Genomic DNA, 25,755 nt, shown 5'->3' on the forward strand with positions numbered 1-25,755 from the left:
AACTTCTCAGAGTGTGACTCTTCTGAATCCTTTTTGATCAAGGTCATTGTTTTCGTGTTTTTCCACAGAATGGTCCTCTCTGCTAACAAAGGAGCTGACGACGCTGTGCTTCTTGAGTGTCCCTTGTTCTCGTAGGGGTTTCCTTCCAGGTCACTGGCCCCTTTCTGCACGTTTTAATGTGCTTGTGAGGGCAGGGACAACCATATACATCTGTCACCTAGCAGACAGTAATCGGCCCAATTCAGAGATGTTACGTGGGGGAAATGTGCATCTTAGAACTGATAAAATATGGTATTTCTCAGTCTCCTTTCAAGGCTCTGACCCCTTCCTTTCACCAGGGTCCCTCTTCCTGGCTCCTTATCCCTTTACCCCCTCCTTCAGAGCAGCTTTCCCTAGAACAAGCTCTCCCAGAGGGCCTGTTAAATCAGAGCCTCAGATTCTGCAGGCCTGAAATCTGCATTTCTAACCAGCCCCCTAGTGAAGCCTGTGCTGAGGTCTGGGGACCATACTTTGAGAACCCCTGCCCTAGAGGATCTCATTACACCCAAAACCCCACTCGGATTTTACTCTTGGGGTCTAGCCCTGCATTTCCAGCTGCCCAGGTTAAGGCCTGTGAACTGATAAAACTCAACATGCCCCAGACTTCATCCATTATCCCAACCTCTCCTCCCTGCCCACCCCCCTTCCACCAGCAGAATTATTCTTTCTAGGTTTCTCCCCCGCCAATGTCCTGACCATCCTCTAGTAGCCTAAATTAGAAATCTAAGAGCCAGTCTCACAATCCAGTCACTATTTTTTTATACTGAAATCACTTTCAAAATCCTAACCTCTCCTTTTAACCCTTCTGCCACTGTTGGGGTTTGGATGCTTCTAAGTGGACGGTTAACTAGATCTCTGAACTGGACTGTTAAAATCGCCACCTAGTCTGCCTGCCCCAAGACTCTCCCATTTCCAGCCCATCTTCCCTATCATTGCCAGAATTATCTTGCTAAAAGGAGATGTGATTAATTTCCTGCTCAAAAATCTTCAATGGCTTCTCATTGCCAAGTATAAATAACAAATAACAAATCCTATTTATCTAATGGTTATCATATGCCAGGCACTAAGCTAAACACTCTACATGCATGTCTCATTTAATTTCTGCAAGAATATCCTAGGAGCAGGAACTATTTATTAGCCCCATTAGTCCCCTTTTATTGACAAGGAAATTAAGGACCAGAGAAACGAAGTAACTTGCCCAACTTGACACAACTACGAAATTGTAAAGTTGGGATTCTAAGCCAGGTGAAGCAGCTCAAGCAGAAATATTACTCTATACTTTTCCTTAACAGGGCCCATGAAAACCTTTGACATCCGGTCCCAGCTTCTGTTCCAGCCCCTCACCTACCACTGGTCCCCTCTTCCCGAGCAGAGCACACTCAACTCCTATGGGCCTCTTCCTGCTGTTCTTTCTACCAAGAATGTTCACTTTCCACTCCAGCTTAAATGTCCCTTCCTCTGGGAAGCCCTCCCTGCTCTGTCTGGCTGTGTCTCACCTGACTTTCACCCTGGCTGTGCCTCTGAAAAGAGCAACGGTGATTTGTTCTTCCTCTCATTGCCTCAGTGCCCGGCAGACAGCAATGTTTTGTGGGTTTCACTGACTCTTTTTATGCTTTTGTACAGATGAGGAAACTGAGGCCAGAGGATCCTAGGCCCTGCTCAAGGTCAGCTGGCTGGCGAGTGGCAGGGCTGGGACAGCACCCCACTCCGGGCTCCCACTTACTCCTGGCTTATCTCTGCACCCTGTCATGGTCTCTGTCCCCTGGGATCCCAGGCCTCATTCACCAGGACAAAAGGCCTGGAGGTGGTCCAAGGCAGGATAACACATCAATCATCCCCCTGCCCCTCTCCTTGGGGAGTTTCCTTCCAAGCCTGCATCGGGGCCCCATGTGAACAGAGGAAGCCCGGTGCCAGAGCCTCTTTCTGGCTTGTTCCTCCTCATCTTAAGGAGCTACTCAAGGGGCCTCCCGGTGACCTGCAAAGTTGGCCACTTGCCCTGGGAACATAGGAAGGGGACAGTGTGGTTTTACCCTCCGCACAGCCCCTCATGGCCACGCAGCATGCGTTGTCAACGGCTTCCTTTCCACCTAGAAGAAAATCCAAGTGCTGCACTCACCGCAGCCTGAGATTTTGTCAGCCTCTCAGCCCCGTCTCCTTCCACTTGGCCTTTACTCACTCATAACAGCCACACTGGCCCTCCTTCTGGTCCTGAAACAGATCTGCTGTTTCCTCTGCCTGGAACGCCTGAGCTTCCCCTTACCTTGAAAGTCGCCTTCTTAGCACGGCCTTACCTAATCCTCACTAAATTAGACCCCCTCTCTCAGCCACCTTTGCTCTCATCACTGGTTTTTCTCTTTCACAGCACTCACCTGGGTCTGTCATTATGCCTCTTTATTTGTTATCGTATATACTGTCTGCCTTACCCCCAAGAATACAAGGTCACAGAGTAGGGCCCATTGTTCTGTCTTCAGCTCCCAGCACAATGGTTGGGACTCAGTAAAGTATCACCAAAGAACTGAACAAGTGCTTCATAAGCTCAGATATAAGGCAGGAGTTTTCCCCCAACACTGTCCTTTAGAAAAGAGGCAGTGGGCTTCCCTGGTGGCGCAGTTAAGAATCTGCCTGCCAATGCAGGGGACATGGGTTCGAGCCCTGGTCTGGGAAGATCCCACATGCCGCGGAGCAACTAAACCTGTGAGCCACAACTTCTGAGCCCGTGCACAGCAACTACTGAAGTCTGCCCGCCTAGAGCCCGTGCTCCGCAACAAGAGAAGCCACCGCAATGAGAAGCCCACGCACCACAATGAAGAGTAGCCCCGCTCGCCACAACTAGAGAAAGTCCGCGTGCAGCAACGAAGCCAAAAATGAATGAATGAATGAATGAATGAATGAATGAATTTTTTAAAAAAGAAAGAAAGAAGAGGAAGTTGCTTAATATCTGCGTCTTTGTGGAGTCTCTTATCAGAGGTGCTGTGTCAGTCACTTCATATTGAACAACTGCCTTTCGGGGAGACTCAGTGCCCTGGGAACACCCCAATCAAGTCTCGTCACCAGACTGAATCAGTAACAAAGGCAGAAAGAAATTTAACACAAATTTAGTTATTGCTGGGAATATGAACCATCATTAACAAACACTGAGAGTCGAAAGCAGTATAGTACCCGATATGCTGTGGAAACCATGACTATAAATTGACCCAACTATATAAAATAGGTAAACAACAAAGATCTACTGTGTAGCACAGGGAACTATACTCAGTATCTTGTAATAACCTATAAAGAAAAAGAATCTGAAAAAGAATATATATATATATACACACCCACACACATATATATGTATAACTGAATCACTTTGCTGTACACTTGAAACTAACACAACACTGTAAATTAATCATACTTCAATTTAAAAATACTGACACAACTAAAAAAGAACTATCCTAATGGTCTAGGAAATGTACTTAGGGCTCAAAATAAAAATCTGAGGGACAGCAGCACATACATGCTCATAAAATCTCCCATAACCAAGATGGAAGTGAAGGTGGTGTGCTCTGAAACGCTGCACCAAATGACGCGGAAAGTGGCCCTAGAGAAGGCAAAGACACTTTCATCAAAGAGTCATGTGAAACATTTGATAAACCTTGCCTTCCAAAATGTAAGAAAAAGTTTTTCAAAAAATAATACATGGTCTTACATAATATGACGGAAAATATGCAAGTTTAACAAAAGGGCATATTGTTGTGTTTTTTGTTTTGTTTTTAGCCACGCAGCTTGCAGGATCTTAGTTCCCCAAACAGGGATCAAACCCATGCCCCCTGCAGTGGCAGCACAGAGTCTTAACCACTGGACCAACAGGGAAGTCCCAGAAGGGACTTTCTTTTAAGACTGGAGATACTAACAGTATTTAAATGCTGATGGAAAGGAGCCCACAGGGAGTGAGATGATGAAAGAGAGGAGATAATGGGCAGGAAGGTCTCTGGGAAGTGGTGAGGAGGTGGATTCCAAGCCTGAGGAAAGCTGAGCCTGGGGTGGGAGCCCCCTCTCCCAGCACGAGTGGGTAGCAATGAAGATCTGTGCCATCACTGAAGGAGACATGCTGCCGAGAGTGGGTAGGTCTGGCGGCAACAAGCTGAGGGAATTCCCATCTGAGGGCCTCCACTTTCTCCATGGAACAGGAGGCAGGGTGGTTGCTGAGAGAGGGTCAGAGTTTGGGGGTATAGCTTGGCAAAGATCCCCCAGGTGGCTCCCCGGAAGGTCCCCTCATCACTGCAGTACTCATGACAAAGGTTTTCGTTACTGTGGGTCAGCGTCACAGTCAGGAAGCTGGCACTTAGCCCTATGATCCAGAAGCCTGACTGTGCCAGCCACAGAAAAGGGCTCCATCTCTCTGGGGCTGACTCACATTGCCCAAATTCAGGGACCACATGTATAAGCCCAGGATGCCTGCACACTCAAGTATGATAAGAAATTGATCTACCCAGCCAGCATTCTGCCTAACCAGCAAGTTGGCTCCAAGCAGAAGACCAACAGGGTACCCAGATTATAATCAGAAAGATGTTAATCAAAGCCACTGAATGTTTAATCACAATAGGCTGTCCCAGGCTGACTCCCTTTACCTAGGGCTGGGCCTTTGCCAAAGTCAGCTTTCTTTTTCTGTGCCTCCAGGGCTGATCCACCCTCTTTTTTTTCTATAGATACGCTAGTAAATTCAATCAGGTTGAGGGTTAGTTCCTTTGCCATGGAGCCTTTCTGTCCCTTCAGGACTGTGCCTTTTTGCCTATCTCCGAGCTCATCTACTCTGGGTGAGTGTCATAAGCCCCAGCACTGACAGCATAGAATTGGGCAAAGTGTAATGAACACTTAACATGCATTACTAGGCATTGATTATAAGCCCCATGGGGTCTGGTGGGCTGCATCTACCTTGTTCAGTGCTGAAGTGAGGGGGGCGGGGAGGGGTGTGGTGTACAAGTTTTTACTGTAAAAAGCCAGAAAAGTGTAAATGCTTTCTGCGTTGTGGCCAGAAGGCCTCTGACAACTACTCCACCAAAGCACCAAAACAGACAATATGTAAACAAATAGGTGTGGCCCTGTTCTAATACAACCTTGATTTACAAAAGCAGGAAGCCGCGGGCAAACTGTACTTTGCCCACCACTCCCATCCCCTTCCCCCCATCCACACAGCGCTAGCCCCCAGCACAGACAAGCACACAGTGAGTGCTCAATAAATATTTGTAGGCAAGGAATGGCGGTCTGAGGGCTTTCTCCTTAAGTCTATCGTGACTTCTTTGTTTCCATAAATTTCTTCCCATGTTGACGCAACCACCGAATTGAGCAGATAGAAGGGATCTAAGGAGGGAAGGGGGGTTGTGAGCTAGCATGATTTTCAGAGCTGTCCAGGCGTTTACTTTGCGAATGGATCATTCTGTGACTAAAGGCCTTTTTAAAAATGGCCTAAATATCCTCCTTAATTGGGGAGGTGCTTAGGAGACTGCGCTGGCTGGGCTAAGGCTATGCCTGCAGCCTCGTGTGCTCTAAGCCTTAGATTCCAGCTTCTTGAGGGCAGGTACCCTGTCTCTTTCTCTCCCTGAAGCACCTTACTCAGGGCAGGGACTAAATTAATGCTCTCTTGGTTCTAAGCTGACCCTGGGGTTGTCCAATTGTAGGTCATTTGTTTCCTCTTTATATTTTCCCCATTTTTCCAAATTTCCTACAACTGTTATGCTCAGAAACAACAAAATCAAAATCTTTGTTAGAACAAAACCAAAGAATTGATAAAATAACCAGAGCAATCCGTCAGCCTTAGAGTTCACTTGTCCCTGTTTCAGATAGAAACCTTTCTGGTTGAGTAACTCTTCTTGTGACAAAGAAAAGAGACAGAGTAGTTCAGTTCTGATCGCAATAAAGGCTGCTGTTTGTCTTTGGACTTCTAGGAAGAGATCTTTATCCTTTACGTGGTAGCAAATAACTAAGACTATTTACAAATCCTTCCTCTGGGCTCTTTATTTATTTATTAAAAAAATTTGCTTTTGGCTGTGTTGGATCTTTGTTGCTGTGCGCGGGCTTTCTCTAGCTGCGGCAACCGGGGTCTACTCTTGGTTGCGGTGCGTGGACGTCTCATTGCGATGGCTTCTCTTGTTGCGGAGCACGGGCTCTAGGCACGCGGGCTTCAGTAGTTGTGGCTCGCGGGCTCTAGAGTGTAGGCTCAGTAGCTGTGGCGCACGGGCTTAATTGCTCCACGGCATGTGGGAACTTCCCAGACCAGAGCTCGAACCCGTGTCCCCTGCATTGGCAGGTGGATTCTTAACCACTGTGCCACCAGGGAAGTCCCTTCCTGTGGGCTCGTGACTTGCAGAGGATGTTGTCAGCACCCAGGCCGCTGTTGAGGGTGTAGTGAGGTTCCTGAGTCTACACCAGGCTCTGCTTTCAGAAAATTTAATCCAGAACTCTCCAGCACATTTAAGAATATGGACAGAAGAAAATGTAATTGTCTCTTAAAAAGCAATTTTTCAAAAACCGCCCTCCAAGAGTCTAAAATAGTGGCAATCTTACCAAGCTTATTTCCCAATTTGGAAAGAAAAACAGTGTTATTTCAGTAGCTTAAATTGGTTTAAACATCTCATGTTTATTTGTCAAATATCCAATGATACTGATTGGATATTGGACTGGAGGTTTTCAACCCTGGCTGAGGCAGGATATTGAGAATTAATGACATTAATTCTAGAGCTTTTGACATCTAGAGATTCCAGGGCCTCCTCCCAGACTGGGGAATGGAAGCTGGCAGGGACCAGGATGCACCCATTCACTGTGCTGAAGGCTAGCACGGCGCCTGATACAAAAGCGCTCAATCAATATTTGCTGAGAGAAGTTGGTATCATGACTCCTTTGGGGAAAGGTATAGGGAACTGGGGCCTAGGGTTTTAGGAAAACTTACTTTTTACTGTCTTATTCCTTTGTACTGTTTGAATTTGTACCATGTTTATATTTTTTTAAAGGGTTCACTTAATGAATAAATTTATCTATAACCAAAATAGCTAAAATAGTTTAAATCCTGTTAAGTCAAAATAGTGATTGTACTGTTTCATTTAAATGTATGTTAATTATACAGGCCTGCTCTGGAAGATAAAACAAATTTTGTCTGTTGTCTTAATAATATGTCCTAAGTGATATTGTGAAAGTGAAAATAATAATTGCAAACATTTATTTAGCACTTACTAAGTGCCAGGCAATAGTATGAGTGCTTTATAGCTATTAATGCCCTTAAGCCTGTTTTAACAGCTCTATGTGAGGTAGGCATGACATCATCGCACCTTACCCAAGAGCAAACTGAAGCAGAGAGAGAAACTGAGGCAGGCCCCAAAGGCATTGAGCTGTAAGGTAAGGGATGGAGCTGTGTGACCCAGGAGCCCGCCTGGCGGTTGGCCAGGACACCACACCATCTCACCTAATACATAGAACTGGAAACATAGCCAATCCTAGTGCCCTCAATTAGTTTAATAAATAACTCGTCACAAGAAATTTAAACAAATACTCATTGAATGAACAGGCCAAGAATCGTCCCAGGGAAGCTCAGCCTGCCTCTTCCAAAAGTGAAATAGGGGAGTGGCAGAAGGGAGGACACCCTCGGACCACCAGGCAGGACAGGGACAGGACTGGCACCCCTGGGTTTTCTCCAGTCTGGTTTGTAGTTTCTGGCCCCAGGGGTCGGCATCTGCTCATCTCAGTGACCTCCACAAGCAGGGCTTTTGGTCTGTCCTAGCATCAGGCTGGCACTTAGTAGGAGCTCACAGATACTCGATGCACGAAGCAAGTGCTCCGCCCATGACCTACTGTAGAAAGAATCTTGGCTAGCATGCCCAGCCATTCCTCTGCGCTGGACCCTGTGCCATGACCTTCATAACAGCCCTGTGAGGGTGGACCCATTGTTATCCCCAATTTGCGCAGGACTGACTTCATCAGAGTGAGTACCCACTGAGAGAGAGAGAGCCACCTCATGGCCATCGGACTCAGCTGATATGCACATGCCCTCAAAGAGCGGCCCCACGGGGATGGGACAGGATGAGTAGTCAGGGGGAGACTTCCCCTGCTCTGCGGCCCTGACTGTTTCACGATGAAGAAAATTGTCACATTCTACTTGTGCAATTAAAAAAGATAAAAACAAAAGGAGGGACCCATTACAGTTCAAGAGGCCTGGAGTTGCAGGGCAAATAGGGCTTTTTCTCCAAAAATCAGCTTTTTAGGGACACACATTTGACAGCGTTCCCCATCCTAGCGAGAGAGACACCTGTGCTAAGGCATTTGTGCAGATTTTCTCTGGGTCTTCTGGGGCGCCCTATGGGGGTGCATGCCATTTCAACAAAAGCCTGGGACTCAGAACCCTTGTCCAGAATCCCAAAATGAGAAAACCTGGGAGACAGAGAAAGGAGCCTCCAGAACCTCAGCTCCAGTGGCGCCCAGACCCAAGCTGGCAGCTCGCGAGAATCACCCGGTTCCCTGCCGGGCCCGCACCCCGCCTGGGCCCACCCTGCTGCCACGCACCTTGGATGGTCCTCTTGAAGAAAGCCTTGCAGGCCTCGCAGGAGGCCACGCCGTAGTGGTAGCCGGAGGCGATGTCCCCGCACACGAGGCACAGGCGCTTGGGGATGGCGTTGAGCATGTACTCGCACTTGATGGCCGAGTCCTCCATGATGCCGCTGGCACAGTCCTCGTAGCCCTTGCGGCATGGGGTGCCTCCCAGCCCGGCGCCCGCGAACATGGGCGGCGAGTCCAGACCGTTGGCGTGGGCGCCCAGGGCCAGGCCGAAGCCGCCGCTGGCGTCGGACGAGCCGCTGGGGCTGTGGTGGCTGAGGGCATCGATGCCCGAGGACGGGCTGGACGGCTCGGTCTTGATGAAGGAGCCGCAGCTGGAGACCAGGTGCCGGTCGTCTGCGGACATTCTGTTCAGCAGCCTGGGGACACAGAGCGCAGGAGTCAGCTCGGAGAGGGTGCGGTGGGTGTGACGCTGTCCCCAGGAATTAGCTTTGGGCTCCGGGCACCGGGTGGGCGGGGTGGCTGGGAGGGGCCCTACGTTAAGGCATTGGTGAGATAAAATGCTGGCTGAGAAGGTCAATTGGGCTGAAAAACGGCACAGCCCAGAGCAAGTTTCTGGCATTACCCACCAGAACCTTCTGAGTCCTCAAAACAAAAACTACATTTTGATCGATCAATAAACTTCAGATGAGGCCCCCCAGTCCTTTGCAAATTGCTGGTCTGAGGGTGACAAAAGTGGTAATAATTCAGTCAAAATATTTGGCCAACCTTCCGGCACAACAATAATACATTTGAAAGTCCAGGGGTGCCAGCTCCTGGACCAGACACCCTCAGTACAATGACCTGATGACCCACTTCACCCGATCCCCGGGGGCAGCAGGTAAGCCCAAGCTTGGAGCTTCCCCCAAATGCCACCATCGCTGAGATTGGGACCAGAGATGCCAAGTCACCTGGCCAGGGCAAGAGGCAGGGCTTGTGGCCAAGGCATCCGCCAAATTGGCTGCCCTCTGGGTTTTGCCTCTGGCCCAAGGCACATCTGGTGGGTGACTCCCAGGCCCCCTCTTTCATTCCTCTTCATAGCCCCGATCAGGCTGGCCTCCCCCTCAAGAGACTGTGCCTCAATCATGCAGCATGAGGAGGCCTTCCAACCCCAACTCCGCGCATCCCCCAGCTGTTTCTTAACCTTAAACTTCAACCTCTAAGGCCCCTGCCTCACTGTAGAGTCAAGGGAGAATTAACAGTGAGGCAGGATCACGAGGAAGGGTCATAAGACATTTCCCATAACGAAAACCCCTCCTCCCAGAACCATGCTGAGAGGGTAAGAAGGCAGGCAAAGTGCGACCCTCACACATCCCAACTCCCAGGATGAGGGGAGGGGCATCTCTCCAGCGTGAGCAAGAAGAGTGAAGGGCCAGGAAATGCATTCAGGAAAGCCCAGCTGCAGTCCGTACTCAAGAGCTCTGGGCCAGCCAGGCCCTGGAGTCGGGAGGCTGGGTCAGGGTTCATCTGTCCATGTCCTGGCCTGGCTGGGTGGAGGTAAAGAGGAGGCCAAAGCGGATGCCTAAGGGGCAGGTGAAAGTTAAGAGGGAAGGGTCCTGCACAGGTTCGATCCCTGGTCCGGGAAGATCCCACATGCCGCGGAGCAACTAAGCCCGTGCACCACAAATACTGAGCCTGTGTGTCACAACTACTGAAGCCCGCGCGCCTAGAGCCCGTGCTCCGCAACAAGAGAAGCCACTGCAATGAGAAGCCAGCACACCACAACAAAGAGTAGCCCCCGCTTGCCACAACTAGAGAAAGCCCGTGTGCAGCAACGAAGACCCAACACAACCAAAAATAAATAAATAAATAAAATTGATTCTTTAAAAAAAAAAAAAAAAGAGAGGGAAGTGTCCTGGAGAACGAAAAGGGCTGGAGAGGGTGGCAATACAGCCCCATTCATCGAAAGATGGCCCCAGTGGTGTGGGAGGGAGTGTCCCAATGCTGGAGAGCCCACTGGGGAAGCAGCCACAGTCCAACGATGCTCAGAGGTAGCCCCTGTTTTCTGAGCAGGTCACTGGGGAAAGGATTATTCACCATGTGGGGAAAGGCCTGTCTTATCACACCCACAAAGCCCACCCTCCCAACAAAACCTTGGCCACACACTTGCCCCACCAAAAGCAATCTTATGATGGGGAGGGGCCTCCACTGTCCCTGGTCCCACCAGTGATTTCATAGTCAATACCCCTCCCAGGGCACCGTCCCATCCATCTACACTTGAACATGTCCGGAGGCAGGGAACACATTGCCCCGCAGACAGTTCTAATCAGAAGCTGGGAGCAGCTTCTGATAAAAAGATAAAAGAAACCTATAAGGGTCCTACTGTCAAGAAGTTTATTATCTACTGGAATGTAGTGTTTGAAGATAGAGGCTCCCAGGTCTGTTCTGTTCCAAGCTGAATATTCCTGAGTCTTCTGAGACACCTCTCCTACTAGCCCCAAGTGTCCCTTACATTGGCAGAGGGTACCACACTGAAAGTCTCCTCCGGTTTTTTTTTTTTTTTTACATCTCTGGCTGGTGCTCTGTCATGTCCCCAGGCTCCACGAGGCTACCTGCCACCCCTCCATCCACCAGAGGCTCCCTGGTGTGTTCTCAGGAAACGCCATTGGCCTGAGAAACACAAATGCACCTGTGGGTTAACTCCCCACACTGCCTGCAGGGAGAGCGGACCAGGTGCTCTTACCTTTGTAATCACCTCTTACTGCTGCTGTAGGCTCTGCAGTGCCCAGGAACACCCCAGGCCCACCGTGACAAAGAAAGGCAGCTCCCAGACGCAAGCCCCCCGTCCCACTCCTCTCCCAGGCTTGCGAGCACCCCAGAGATTTCAGGAGATGCTCTTGAGATAAGCAGTCGTTACAGCAGCTGCTATTTAGTGAGCATGTGTTATATGCCACCCGCTTCAGATCTGTCCCTTGGACGTATGAGAAGCTTGTGCCCTGAGGGACGCAGCTGGGGAGCCCTACAGCCATGCCCAGTGGACAGTAGGCCGCAGTTTCCCCAGCTGTCTTCCCCAGACTCACGGCTCAGCCAGCCCTGAAGGACACTCAGGGCAGGCAGTGGTTTCATACCCTAAGCCACAGGTCTCCCCTCCGGCCTTTCCCCTTATTGGTTCAAAGCCTTCTTTAGTGGGCTGTGCGGCCAAGACGCACCCTGTCCAGGCCGCTGCCCCCGGGCCCTGGTCAGAGACTCTAGGACTGAGAAGGAAGCAAACTTGACCCTGGCCTCAGAGTTGGCACAGAAATCCAGCTACTGGTTTAGTGCCTGAGCCCCAGCTGAGGAGGATCTGATGATTTCATTCCTGCAGGCGTCTCATTTCTGTGACCATTATTTTGGCCCTACCAGAATGTCTTTTCCAGGGTGAGACAACAGGTACTTCGGGCACCTACCATGTGCCAAGTGCTGGCCAGACAGCAGGACGTGACCAGCACAGCCCATGATGTCAAGAAGCTCATCCTCTCACCGGAAGGACAGACACGAAAGAAACACATGTGTGCAGAGTGCCAGCAAGGCAGTGGCTGGGGGTGTGGAACACGACACGGACAGGGCCCCCTCCGCCCCCCCCCCGCCATACCCCTTTGGTCTGGCTTCATTCATTCACTCATTCATTCATATTTGCCTTCATTTTCCCTCCAGGAAACCTGCCCCCTCCCTCCACCCATCCTTGACCTCCTGGACATTGTTCCTTTATTCAAAAGCAAAATTTAAAGGAAGGACAGAGGGAAAGAAGTCCAAGAAGAGGGCAGAGAAGAAGTGGCCAGAGGAGCTGGACGAGAAGAGAGAGTCGTGGACATGCAGTGAGGAGAGCCATCGAGAGGGAGGTGGCGGCACGTCACGTGCAGCCGCAAAGTCAGGGGAAGTCAGGAGTGCAGTGTCCCCTGCAGCGAACAGTCAGGATGTGGCTGGTGAGAGCAGTGTCATGCATGGGGGGATGGGAGCCACAGGGCCGGGTCTGCAGGAGGCACTGAACAGCAGACAGTCCTTTCAGGGAGTTTGGCTGCGTCTGGCCAAGCCGGGCAGAGGAGGGAGTAGGGGTGGCGGCCTCCTTGCTCACCTGTAGGCAGCACCATCCACTTGAACTTAGGGGCGGTGGCTGCAGAGAAGGAATGTTTTTGTTGTTATTGTCCGTAACTTATCAGCTTCTTTGATGAGGAGAGGGTGTGTCAAGAATGTAAGGAATTTAAGAGATTTAAAAATTACTTTCCAGTTTGCCCTGGGCAATCGTGATCCCACCTACTGACCCCGTATAATTACCCATCGCTCCCCATTGCTCCCCAGAGGAGGCAATGAATTCTATGGTGACTCCATGTTACATGCTAATGGTAAAGAGCAAATCAAGATGGAAAGATTGCAATTACAAAAGATTTTTCTCAAATTCCAGTCCAATCTTCATGAGAGTCAGCCAACGTGCTGGTTGAACAGGTAGCTTCCTGGACCCAACCTCACCCAAGTCATATTTTGGACATTCAGCCCTGCAGGAGGGGCCCAGAAATCTGCATTTTAAAAAAAAATTTTTTTTTTAATTTATTTATTTTAGGCTGTGTTGGGTCTTCGTTGCTGTGCGTGAGCTTCTCATTGCGGTGGCTTCTCTTGTTGAGGAGCACGGGCTCTAGGCACGTGGGCTTCAGTTGTTGTGGCACACGGGCTCAGTAGTTGTGGCTCACGGGCTCTAGAGCGCAGGCTCAGTAGTTGTGGCTCACGGGCTTAGTTGTTCCGCGGCACATGAGATCTTCCCGGACCAGGGCTCGAACCCGTGTCCCCTGCATTGGCAGGCGGATTCTTAACCACTGCGCCACCAGGGAAGCTCCTGCATTTTTGGTTTTGCTTATTGCTTTGCTTTCAGCACCCCAGCTGTGAATCTTAGGGGAGTCAAGTTTGAATCCTACAGGAATAACACATGCAGTCAGAGGACCTGGTGGGAGTTTGCAAGGTATCTGGATGCCCTGGAAGGGAAGAGAAACGAGCCAAAGCAGTAAGAGGGGGAGGGAGGGCTGGCTGTGCAGAGGGGAACTTTGGAGATGGCCTCCCTCGACCCCCACGCGGCCTCTCCTCACTCTGTGAAGTGGGAGGTGAGGTCAGGAGATCTAGCAAAAGGAAGAACGTTTGCAACAGCAACTGTGGGAGGAGGAGAGAACACAGATCAGGGGCGTAAAGCTTGACCAGGCCCCTTAACTCACTCTGCAGGGGCAGCAGCACAGGGGAGCTTCGATCTGCGCTTCTCAACCCGGGCACTGCTGACACTTGGGGGCAGTAACTCTTCGCTGTGGGCCATGCTGTGCGCTGCAGGACGTGTAGCAGCATCCCTGCCCTTTACCCACTAGGAACCAGTAGCACCCCCAGCCCCAGATATGACAACCCAAACCTTCTCCAGACACTGCCAGATGCTCCCCGGGGGGCAAAATCACCCCCAGTTGAGAACCACTGACTTGGACGTTGGCGGGAAAGGGGTGGGCACAGGGCCCGGGAGCTGAAGGGTGGGCACATGGTGTAGTTTGGGGCTAGAGTGATGTCACAAAGAGTGGAATTGGGAGAAAATGGAGCGCCCAAGAGAATGCGGGTTTCCAGGCGGTGGAGGCTGAGGTAGAGCAGGAGGAAGGAGCAGGACGGCTGGGAGGATGGGAGATCGGGTCAGGGAAGATCTCAGAGGTGGAGCCTGGAGGCCAAGGCCCAGGAGGATGTGGCCACGGGGTAGGTGGCTAGGATGGGGAGCAGGAAGAGCACAGCCTAGGGATGAAGGGGAGGTGGCTAGCACTTGCGCTCTGGGGAGGAGAGGGTCATGTCGAGTCCATCATCTGTGGTTGGCTGGGTCCCAGTTCCCAACTGGTCGATGACTATTGACTTTACGGGAGGGGACCGCTGCCCCATCTGAGCGGCCTTTGAAAGAGCAGTAGTCAGTGGTCGAAGCCCCTCGAGGCATCATTTTCCCTCTGATCCATCTCGTAACAGGAGCACAGCCAGAGCTGCCCTGGCCTCAATGTCACCACCATCTGATTAATGTGGGACCCCTCCCCCACCTAGGCCTGCCCCTCTTAGCGTCCAGTGTGGGACCCTTACCCCAGAGCGGCCTGACCTCCAGGGACGCCTGAGCTTACTGGGGGCTCTCTGCCTCTGCTGGACAGTGAAGTGGGTTGAAGGTTTTCCAAATACAACAGAATCTTGGAAGTTCTGAAGGAAACCCAAACTCTTCAGCTATTTAGCCACGGACCTCTAGAGGAAGAGAAACTCCAGGATATCAGCAAGAGACAGTCATAAATCTTTAGGTTGGAACAACTATACTCTAATAAAAAAAATTTTTTTTAATAAAAATAAATAACATTTTTAAAAAATTAAAAATTTGAGCTGGAATCCCGGGATCTACCCCCCTCAAGGTTACCTACCGGTGGGCAGGCAGCAGAAGAGAAGCTTCTGGAGGAACAGAGGCTCCTGGAGGAAAGAGGGATGTGATGGCCTGATTAGCCTAGGGCCTGGCTTGTTGTCCTCTACTGAGTAGAGTCTACCCTACCACATGCCAGAATCCGGATCACATGCAGAGGGGCTGCCCTCACAGCCGCCTTTTGGCTCTGTGCTGGGGTTGCCCCTGTAACAGCAGAAACAAGCCACTGAGTCACTAAATGGTTAAGAGCCATCACTCTGACGTCAGATGAGCCAGTGCACAGTAGCTGCTGACTTTGCGTTAAACAGGTCACCCTCTCTGGGCCTCCGGGTCCTCATCTGTAAAATGGGCTCCACCACAGCACCTCCTTCCTAGGGTTGTTCTGGGCGAGCAGGGGCTAACGCAGGCAAAACGTTTAGAACATGCTAGGGCCCAGCAAGCTCTCAGGGGACAGTGGCTGCTGTTGTGATTCTCCCAGGAAGCCCCTTCCAGAAAATCCAGCAGCCGGCGGCGGCCTGTGGTTAAACCCAGCAAAGCTCTTCCCTCAGCCAAGTCCCCAGCTCTAGAACTGAGGATAATTCCACAAGGAACTTGCCATTTACCAGGAGAGAAAGTAGCAGGTTAGGTGAATTAAGAGGATAAATAAGCCTGAAATGGGAATCCACTCTACAGAAGAAAAATGGTTTCCCGTACACCTGAGAAACTCTTATGTACATTTCCATGATTAATTTGCTAACCAGGGGCCACTGAGCTCTTCATTAAAGCAGACCCTCAGACCCTCCAGCAAGGCTTTATTTGTTATGAATCAGCCCCTCAGGCACCTGAAAGTAACACAGCTAAACTTCCTTTAAAACTATTATTAGATAATTCCCAATGGGCCTTTAATGGAGGTATAGGATGGGGAGGACCATGTGGCTAAATTGACAAGGCCCCAGTATTCCTGTTGCGACATGGATCCATGGGTACTTATTACACGGGAGGGAGGGAAGAGAGGAGGGAAGGAGGAAGGGAAGGGAGGGGGAAGGAAGGAGTGGGAATGGGAAGCCAGTGATGAAAAGTATTATGAACCAAGGATTATAATTAGTCCAATTCCATGCATCTGAGTCTATTCGCTATATATTTTTTCCTTAAACTCAGATATTTCTTTAATTCAAATTGACCTTCCCTCGGAGTAGTCTGAATCACCTTTTTAATAAACAGTGTTTTTATCACTCCTTGTGAAATCCTGCAATGCGTATCTTTCATCAGTGGATCTATTTTTCTGGACAGACAGAAGCACAGAGGGAGTCAGTGAATTGTAAGTGCTCAGAGATTCTCCTGCCTGGCCTGGTGACTTTCAGACGAGGAGCTGAAGGCCCTAGAAGTCGTGACTCACTCAGAGACACTAACTAGAGAGCCAGGCTGGCTGGAGGCTGGCTGGGGGCTGGCTGGGGGTGTAGAGACACAGTGGGTAGATGACCTGCGCAGGGGAGCAGGCTGACTCAGCCCACCTGCTACCCTCCATCACCACGTCACTACCGCAGCACCGGTCCTTTGCTGGTTCGATTTTGTCTGGTCTCCTCAGGAATACTTTCCTCATACTTTCATTCTCCCTCTCCCCTCAGGGGACCCTCTGGGACTTAAGACTACAAAATGACCTGATAGCAAACTGGCTTCAGTGAGAGCCTGCCTCCCACTGTACGCCAGAACTCAGGCAAAAATCTGTAATTAAGCATCTTGTCGTTAGAAAGATTAGTCAAAACCAGGTTGATCCCAGACAACTGATTGAAATCTCGTTCCACACAAACTACAGCACGGAAAATAATGATGGGTAATTAGTGCCTTTCAATCGGGGCTTTTTATCCATGATGTCCCAGGCTGCATCCATCATCATGAGAAGTGAGAGGCTTTGCCAAAGCAGGAGGAGACCACTGGAAGCGGAGTGGCTGCCCCGGGACAGCTGGGAGGGCCCAGTCCCCCGGCAAAGCTCCGGCCCACAATGGACAGCCGCTGCTGGCTCATTCTGTGGCTGTGTGTGGATTAGAAAGAGGGGCCCCCTCTGGGGAGACCAATTCGAAATTTCAGCCCTCACCTCGGTCCTCTCAAGGGAGTGTCCTCATGCAGGAGCCAAAGGTACTTGATGGCTCTTACTTTAGCCCATATGGCCAACTCTAGCCTCTGACACCACAAAGGGGTGTGTCTGGAGGAAGGACAGCTCACAATTTCAGAAGATGCCCCCAAACACACCTCTAGTGATCTTCCTTTCAATAGCTCTTGGAGATCTGACATCTGTGAATTTATCTTAACTCTTCTTGAACCTGTTTTATTTTTACCCCATATCAAGCAGTGATACAGCATAAACATCCCACCTACTGTCACTGAACAAATTCGGCAGTTTCCAGATGGCATTTAATCCTGGAGGAGCCGAGATGCTGGGCCATAGAGCTGAGTGGTTGGAGCTGGACTGCCTGAGTCCGAATTCCAGTTCTGTCTCTTACAAGTTATTTAACCTTTCTGAGCCTCAGTTTCCTCATCTGTACAATAGGGATGATAATAATTATCGTATTCATCTTATAGGGTGGTCTTGAGGGTTAGCGAGTTAATACAGAAAAGAGCTTAGAACTGTGCCTGGCAAAAGTGCTCAATAAATACATGTTAGCAGTTGTTACTAGCACCCTTTTTGGTAATGAGGAGATCGCTTCCGTTCAGTCTCTAAAAAGTTCATTCCCACAGTAAGCAAGACTATCTTGCTCCCTCTCTCCTTCAGATCATTCATCCATCCGTGCATCCATCCATCCACCATTTAATCATGCATTTGTGTGCCTCTCTGCATGCTGGAACTTCCAGTGAGGAAGTCCCTTTTCAGACAAAGGGGTTCCTTATTCAGGCACTACTAGAACCAACTATTAGAACTAACTAGCCTCTCTTCTAGGAGCTGACAACCGACTCCAGCCTCCTTTCTCTCTTATTCCTGTGTGCACGCCAAGCTCCCACGGGAATCGCCACATTCGCATGCATCTCCACCTGTTACCCAGCAGAGTCACCCAGGGCTGTGCAACTGACCCAGGCTGGGCAGTGAGTCTCTCCCATGAGACCTGGGTGTCACGGCTGCCTCTCCAGGGACAGAGGCTGTAAGACGGACAGCTCAAGTGTGAGCGAGGTCATACTTCACACCAACGTGCAGCGAGAAAGAAGAATATGGAAGCTGGCAGCAGAGAAGGGTGCCAGCCAAGGGCAGGGGCCCGGGAGCCTTAGTTGGCAGCTGCTCGGCAGCGCGGCAGCACCTCTGCTCAGGTGAGCGACAAGGCCTGATTCCCTGGTGTGGCAGCTCACACAAGGGGGTTCTGACAGCTAACCAACTCACACACCGCCTCATTCGTTCATCCACTCGCTCCTTCCCTCCCTCATTCATTCCATTACTATTCCTTGAGTACCCACGGTGTGCCAGATACCGTTCTAGCCCTGGGGGTGGTTGGTGCCCAAGGTGGACATGTTCCTGTCCTCAAGGAGTGACAACACCATATTTCATTGACTCTAAACTGCACCCTTTTTTCACATTTTAACATCTTGGCAATCAGAATGCATCTTGAGTGGATGGCTTGCCATAGTTTAATTTAATTAGTGGTTCCAAAAATAATGGTGTCTATGATGTCATAGATTCAATGAAATATGATAATAAGTAGAGCTGAGACTGCCACGAGGTCATCAAAAGCAGTTTCATGTTCTTTCTAGACCCAGGAAGACCACATTTCCCAGTCTCCCTTGCAGTTAGCTGTGCGCATCAACTGGGTCCTGACCAATGGAATGTGGGCAAAAGGATGTAAGGCACTCCTCCCTCTGGCCCATAAAAATCTCCCATGGCACTCCCCGTCCCCACTTCCTCCCTCTCTCTGTCCTCCCCCATCTGCAGGCCACACAAGATCCAGGCAGAGGCTCCAGAAGGGGACTCCAAGGCCCTGAGGGATGGCAGAGCCACAAGTTGGAAGGAGCCTGGGCCCACGAAAAACCTCATGAAAGGTGATCTGCCAAGTATCTTCACCAAAATGTTATGTGAGCAAGATGTAACCTGCCATGCTAAGCCACTGAAAAACTGAGGTGGTATGTAACAATAGCTAGTGTGACCCACCCTAACTAATACAATAAGTAAACAACCAAATAGTATAAATTCAGTTAGTGATGAGCGCTATGAAGAAAGAGCAGGGCCAGGGACAGATGGCAGAATGGAGGAGTGTCCAGACACAGTGGCCAGAGAAGGCTTCTCTGAAGGGGTGACATTTAAGCAGAAGCCCAAGGAAAAACAGATAAGGAAGCATGAAGGGAGAGCTCCATGTTGAAGGAATAGCAGAGAGACAGGGAGAGGTAGGCGGGCAGGGCCCTCTCCCAGCCAGGGGCACTTGGACCAGGCCAGGACCTCAAAGGGCTCCTGGTCTGTCCCATGGCTGCCTGCCTTTGCTAAAGACCCCAGTGATAAGGAGATCACTAGTTCAGGCAGCAGCTGTTTCCATCTTGGGACAACTTAGATTTTTTTTTTTTTAAGTTCTTTGTCAAGAGCCAAAATATTTCTTCTTTCTGGAGCTTTCAGTTATAGCTTATACAGCTCTCTCCCTCAGGACCTACAGAACAAGTCTAACCCCCCGCTTCCATCTGACAGCCCTCGGGATTGCCGAAGGCAGCTTCCTGCTCCCTGCTGAGCCCGGTTCTCACCAGGAACACATCTCTTGGACCTAGAATCGCTCCTCCACGCATTTTGCCCTCCTTTGAGAATAATCCACCTGCTCTGGTTACTCCTCACAGAAAGGAACATCAGAATACAGCACAGCCTTCCAGGTGGGTTCTGGCCAGTGCAGAGCAGTTCTGACACCTCTCTCGTCCTAGATACTATACTTCTGGTTTGTTTTTTTTTCCTCTAAAGCTAAGTTTGTTGTTAAAAAAAAAATTTTTTTTTTTGATACTATACTTCTGTTGATGCAACCCTAGATGGAATCAGCGTTTAAGGCCCTTGGCTCACACTGCTGACTTCCACTCTGCTCCTTATGCGATCACACACCTGAGTCTCTTTTGTGCGTGCTGTTCCTGGGTGTCGCTGCCCCCTTCTTATGTGCGTTCCTGCAGGGCAGTGTGCAGACCCAGTGAGAGGGACCACACTTCCATATGCCACCTGGTCACAGCAGTGGCCCTTTCCATGTGGCCTTATGCACAGCAGGGATGACACAGGAAGCTTGGGGCTCCCAGAATCCATTTCTCTTCCTGACCCAGTTTTTCAGCCTTTGTGCCAATGGGCAGCCTGGGCAGATGACAAAGACACATCTTAACTCGGGTGAACAGGTGGGGACCTGACACTGCAGCCAACTGGGAACCTGCTTCTGAGCTCCATAATGGTGACGACAGAGGGCTCGCTCTGCGCTGGGCACGGAACTGTATGCACGAGGTCAGCGATCCCTTTCAACAACCTGTCGTCATTTTGCAGATGAAGAAACGGAGGCCAGAGGGGCTAAATATCTTGGCAGGGGTCTCACTGCCAGAAAGTGCTGGAGTGAGTTACAAAGCAAAGGGGAGTAAGTCACAGCACTCCTCCGCTCCAAACAGCCAGGGACTTCCCATCACACCCCCAGGAAAGCAGGAGTCCTTTCCACAGCTGCCCACTCCCCCACGGGGGCCCCCACACCGGCCTCCTGCTGTTTCTGGACTAGACTGCATGCTTCCACCTCGGGGCCTCTGCTTTCTTCTCTGTTGCTCTCCATTGTCTAGGACGCTACCGGGCACAAGAGATGCTCAGAAAATATTTGTTGAGTGAACAAATGAAGCAGGAGGTATGAGATTTGGGTGGGATATGAGTCCCCAAGGCCTGCCCCCCCTCAGGCTGTGAAAGTCACAGGCCTGAGCCACAAGATAGGGCCAGAGTCAGGGCAAGGGAGTCAGCCAGCACCTCAAGAGCAGAGGCCCAGCCAACAGTCCCACTGAAACTTGCCCCCAGTTCCCATCAAATTCCACTAATCCTGGTGGAAAAGACTTTGCTTATGATGTATGGATTTTTCTTACTTTTATTTATTTATTTTTTTAAGCACCCAAATGCATGTAATGTGTTTGGAAGTAACTTAGAGAAGCTAGCATCTCAGACCCACTTATCAAGAAATCTAGTTTTGAAATGTTAAAGAAGATATTTTAACACAAAAAGCAATGTAATTAATGAAAACCTGTGGGAAGTGAGGTTGGAAAAAGCTTGCCTTGACTTCAGAGCCAGGACCCCGACTCTGTATAAGTGAAAAAAAGCCACTGCTGCTCCCTGCCCTCTAGAGGGGACAGAACCAGGCCCAGGCACAAGGGTTCTGGGCCCAGATCACCTGGGTTCGAATCCTGGCTTTGTCACCCACAGGCTGTACTCTCCATGCCTCAGTTCCTTCATCTGCAAAATGGGTAATATAAAGATACCTACCTCAGAGAAGTGTTCTGAGGATTAAATGACACAATAAATGGGAAGCACTGACACCAGCGCCTGCACATAGTAAGTGCTCAATAAACGTGAGCTGTTACTATGATTCCTCAGGTCTCTGGGATGCAGGTCCTTCCAGCCATGGCAGGTATGGTCTGACAATTTGGCTCTCAGTCGTCTCCTCTATAAACTGGATATAAGAAGAAAATGAGGAAAGGGGGAAGCAGTGGTGGGTCACTCCCAGGCTCCTTGGCTCTCCTTAATCTAGACCTTTGGGAGTGAGGGGCTGGATTCACCAGGCTTGCCCTTGGAAATGCTGTCACTTATCACGCGGACTTCTCCAGATGGGGCATTTTGACTATTGATCTGATAAATAAACAGCCTGCTGGCTCGATCAAAATGTTATTTTGCATTCCAATTACTGCTCACTAATGCAACCTTCATCCCGCCAAGATGCTGCTGGCAATGACACCAGCCCTGCCACTGGCTTGAGAGGTGGAGCCACCCCCTGCCAGTACTAAGCAAGGATTAGGGCCCTTCTCCCTGGGAAGTCACAGCCTGGGTGGGGAAGACAGCTGCTCCAGGAAGGGGAGACAGGAGGATGACAGGAAATTGTCCTTTTCCTTCATGAGGGGAGCACTGGAGGGGCAGGGGCTGCTGTCATTCTGGCCAGGAAAGGCCCTTGAGGCTGCAGGTATGCCAGACTGGGATACCCCTAGGGACCTCAGGGTCAGGCCTCAGTGCCTCCACTGCTTTGTTGAGTGGCCTTGGACAAGTCACTATAATCCCTGCATCTCAGGTACTGCACTGGTAAACTGGATCCAAGAAAAACCACCCTACTTTCCTGGGTGGTTGTAAAGACTCAGTAAGAAAATAGATGTGGAAGCCCTTTAAAGGAAAAAAAAAATTAATGCTGCTGTATTATTTAACACAGTAATTATACTAAATTTCCTATTTTGTTTAGCAGGCATTTACTATGTACGAAGTGCTTTGCGCATACAAGCTTATTTAATCCTCCCAATAATTCTGGATTTTTAGTCCTGTTTTACAGATGGGAAAATCTATGGGGGCACCGATGGTGGGCCTCACGGGCCACACAGCTTCTATGGTTCATAGAAGGTTGAATGTTAACCCAACCTGACACCCACGGTGAGGGGTTCAGCCACTCTGCCCAACCTGCCCCCTTCCAAAGATCAAGGGCTGTCTCTGGAGAAGTGTGATGACTCCAAACAGTTACTTTTTCCCTTTCTTGGCCAGTCTGGTCTTTAAAGGTGGCAGAAGAGAAACTCTTTCCTCCTCCTAGTGGGTCTGGCTGGGAAGAGGGGCAGAGGCTACTGACAGCCAGAAAGAAGACAGCAGGTGTCATAGACCCAATGTGTGTGTCCTCAGCGCAACATTCATATGTGGAAAACTAACCCCCATTGTGATGGTATTAGGGGGGCCTATGGGAGGTGACTGGGTCCTAAGGGAGGAGCCCTCATAAGTGGGATCAGTGTCCCTATAAGAGAGACCACAGAGAGCTCCCTCCCCTTCCCCCTGCACCACGTGAGGACACAGGGAAAAGACAGCTCTCTATGAACCAGGAAGCGGCCCCTCACCAGACACCGAATCTGCCAGCACCTTGATGTGGGACTTGCCAGCCTCCAGAGCTGTAAGACATAAATTTCTGTTGTTCATAAGCCACCCAGTCTACGGTATTTTGTTACTGAATCACAAACGGACTAAGACAGCAGGCCTGAGCAGAAACTCTTCTCTGGATCACCCAGGTATGGTGACCCATGTCCCAAGGCCAACCACCAGGGCCAAGAGGAGGAGGGAGCGGGCGAATACTCAGCCTGCTCCGTGAGACACTAAGCTTTTCAGAGATCTGAAAACCTGGGCACACCTCGGTGACGGGGGACACGTAGAGGAGACATCACTTAGAACCAGAAGAATTGCCAGGGCCACGTCATCCTTGTGCAGAGCTACGAGGGGGTGGGGGCAGCCTGTGAGCCCCGAATGTAGAAAGTTCAAAGAGGATGGAATGGGAACCTCAGATATCAAGGGAATGGCAGCCACAGGCCCCAGAGGTCCTTTTAGAAAGGACTGCCCACCCCTCCACCCTCTGTGTGCCTTGGTGGAATAGAGGGTAAATTTTGGCTGTCAGGCTTAAATGCCAAAATTGCTTTGTTCTTTGTTCTCATAGTGTGCGTACACACACACACACACACACACACACACACATGCCCTCCAGCTCCCTTTTCAAGGGTGGAATTGCCATTTTGTAGTTTACATTTCAGGTTTTTAAAGAAATAATAAACAGCACAAGGGTCTTCTGAGCTCTTATTATGCCAGGTAGAAAGAGCCCAGTGACTAATAAGGCTTCTGCCCCAGCTCCAAGGCTGTGTGTTCTTGAGACAGTCACTTGCCCTGTCTGATCTCAGTCACTCCATTTCCCTTTCTGCAAAATGGAGACAGCCTAGCCATCTGCAGGAGAGGCCTGAAGACACATGACACAGGAGGTAGCACAGTGGGCCCTCTTGGGGGGAAGCTGGAGCCACTGGTCCCAAGATTTCCCCGGGAAGCAGGCCCCAGTCACAAGCTTTTGGCTCATCCTAGTTTCACAGGTAATTAAAGGGTTAAAAATGAAATCACTTAAAGAAAAAAAAAAAACCCCACATTACAAAATGAAAACACTCCCTGTACTACAAGGCCTGGGATCAATATGACAGGTATAGACTGGGAATCCACAGCTCTCCAGTCTCTTGCCCTGATGTGTCCAACTAGCCAAATGCCAGTCCAGCTGCCCCACATGACAGACCCCCCCCCCTCCAGCCCCGGATCAGCAGAGCAGGGCTTCTGCACCCACATCCACCCCAGAGCTGCCTGCCCCACCCACAGGCCAGCTCAGGCCAGGCTAACACTGGGAGCAGCACCAAATTTGGGCTCTCGCAGTCCAAGTTCAAGTCTCAGCTCTGCTGCTTCCTTCCTCCATGACCTCCGGCAGTTTCTTAACGGTCTCTGAGCCTCAGTTTCTTCACCTCTAAAACAGGGCTAGGGACTTACCTGGTGGCGCAGTGGTTAAGAATCCGCCAGCCAATGCAGGGGACATGGGTTCGAGCCCTGGTCTGGGAAGATCCCACATGCCGTGGAGCAACTAAGCCCGTGCGCCACAACTACTGAGCCTGTGCTCTAGAGCCCGCGAGCCACAATTACTGAAGCCCGCGCGCCTAGAGCCTGCGCTCCGCAACAAGAGAAGCCACCGCAATGAGAAGCCTGCGTACCGCAACGAAGACCCAACACAGACAAATAAATAAATAAATAAATTTAAAAATAAATAAATAAAATAAAACAGGGCTAACCCATCTTGCTACCTCATGGAGTTACTGTGGGGATCAAGTTAGGATCTTATTTTCAAAAGCTTTGCAAAGTGTCAGCTTCCTACAAAGTTGTCACACCCTCCCTGCCATCCTCCTCGCTCTGGCATTTCACAACCCTGGCTCCTGGAGAGGAAGTGAACAAGGTCTTCAGGGCAATCAGTCCCAGCAGGTGTCCACCGAAATGAAAACGAAAATGAAACCTGAATTTCTGAGCACTTAAGCAACCATCCAGTGAACCTTCACCAGGTCCCAGCGGGGGGCACCTCACGCCCACTGTAAGGCGGGAGGAACCGAGGATAGAAGGGTTCCTCAGTCAATGTCACCTCGTGGGTCGGGGGCACAGCCAGGATTTGAACCCAGGCCCTTCCAACTCCTGCATTCCGAGCTTGACCTCAACATTTCACAGCCTCTCAACATCACGATTTCAGATGGAAATAGAAAGTTTAAAAATGCAAAAGCAAAATACCTAGCCAGCAAGCTTCAAAGCTGTCAAGGTCATGAAAACTAAGAAAAGTCAGAGAAGCTGTCACAGACCAGAGGATATTAAGGAGACATGACAACTGGATGCAGGGTCGGGGTGGTGAACTGGGTCCTGGAAGAGAAAAGGGACAGCAGTGGGAAATGAATGAAATCTGAACAAAGTTCAGCGTTTAGTTAATAGTAGTGTCCCAATGTCATTTTCATCATTGTGACAAACGTACCATGATAACGTTGTAAGAAGTTAGTGACAGGGAAAGCTGGACAGGGGTATACAGGAACTGTCTACACTATCTTTGCAATTTTTCTGCAAAAGCAAAACTATTCTAATAAAAAGTTTTTTAAAAAACTGGAAAAAAAATGGGGACTTCCCTGGTGGCGCAGTGGTTAAGAATCCGCCTGCCAATGCAGGGGACACGGGTTCGAGCCCTGGTCTGGGAAGATCCCACATGCTACGGAGCAACTAAGCCCGTGTGCCACAGCTACTGAGCCCACGCACCACAACTGCTGAAGCCCACACGCCTAGAGCCTGTGCTCCGCAA

At 50.2% G+C, this 25,755-nt stretch overlaps 1 protein-coding gene and 1 long non-coding RNA gene across 10 annotated transcripts in view; one reads left to right on the top strand and one right to left on the bottom strand.

Annotated features, from left to right (window-relative positions):
* ESRRB (estrogen related receptor beta) overlaps positions 1 to 25,755 on the bottom strand; it is a 196,920-nt gene that overhangs the window by 45,943 nt on the left and 125,222 nt on the right. For 6 of the 9 annotated variants that reach the window (XM_082451780.1, XM_082451775.1, XM_082451774.1 and 3 more), the window contains one exon: positions 8,569 to 8,978. In XM_082451780.1, the coding sequence (XP_082307906.1) occupies positions 8,569 to 8,965 (397 nt within the window). In that variant the 5' untranslated portion in view covers positions 8,966 to 8,978. Of the gene's footprint in view, positions 1 to 8,568; positions 8,979 to 14,649; positions 14,803 to 14,972; positions 15,019 to 25,755 lie in introns of all 9 variants that reach the window. The other 3 variants (XM_082451777.1, XM_082451778.1, XM_082451779.1) reach the window with 3 other exon arrangements.
* LOC309655996 overlaps positions 1,841 to 25,755 on the top strand; it is a 108,103-nt gene continuing 84,188 nt past the window's right edge. The window contains exon 1 of the long non-coding RNA XR_014261117.1: positions 1,841 to 2,774. This is a non-coding gene — a long non-coding RNA (uncharacterized lncRNA). The remainder of the gene's footprint in view (positions 2,775 to 25,755) is intronic.

The sequence above is a fragment of the Balaenoptera physalus genome (assembly GCF_965194825.1).
Source record: "Balaenoptera physalus genome assembly, chromosome: 2".
Lineage (NCBI taxonomy): Eukaryota > Metazoa > Chordata > Mammalia > Artiodactyla > Balaenopteridae > Balaenoptera > Balaenoptera physalus.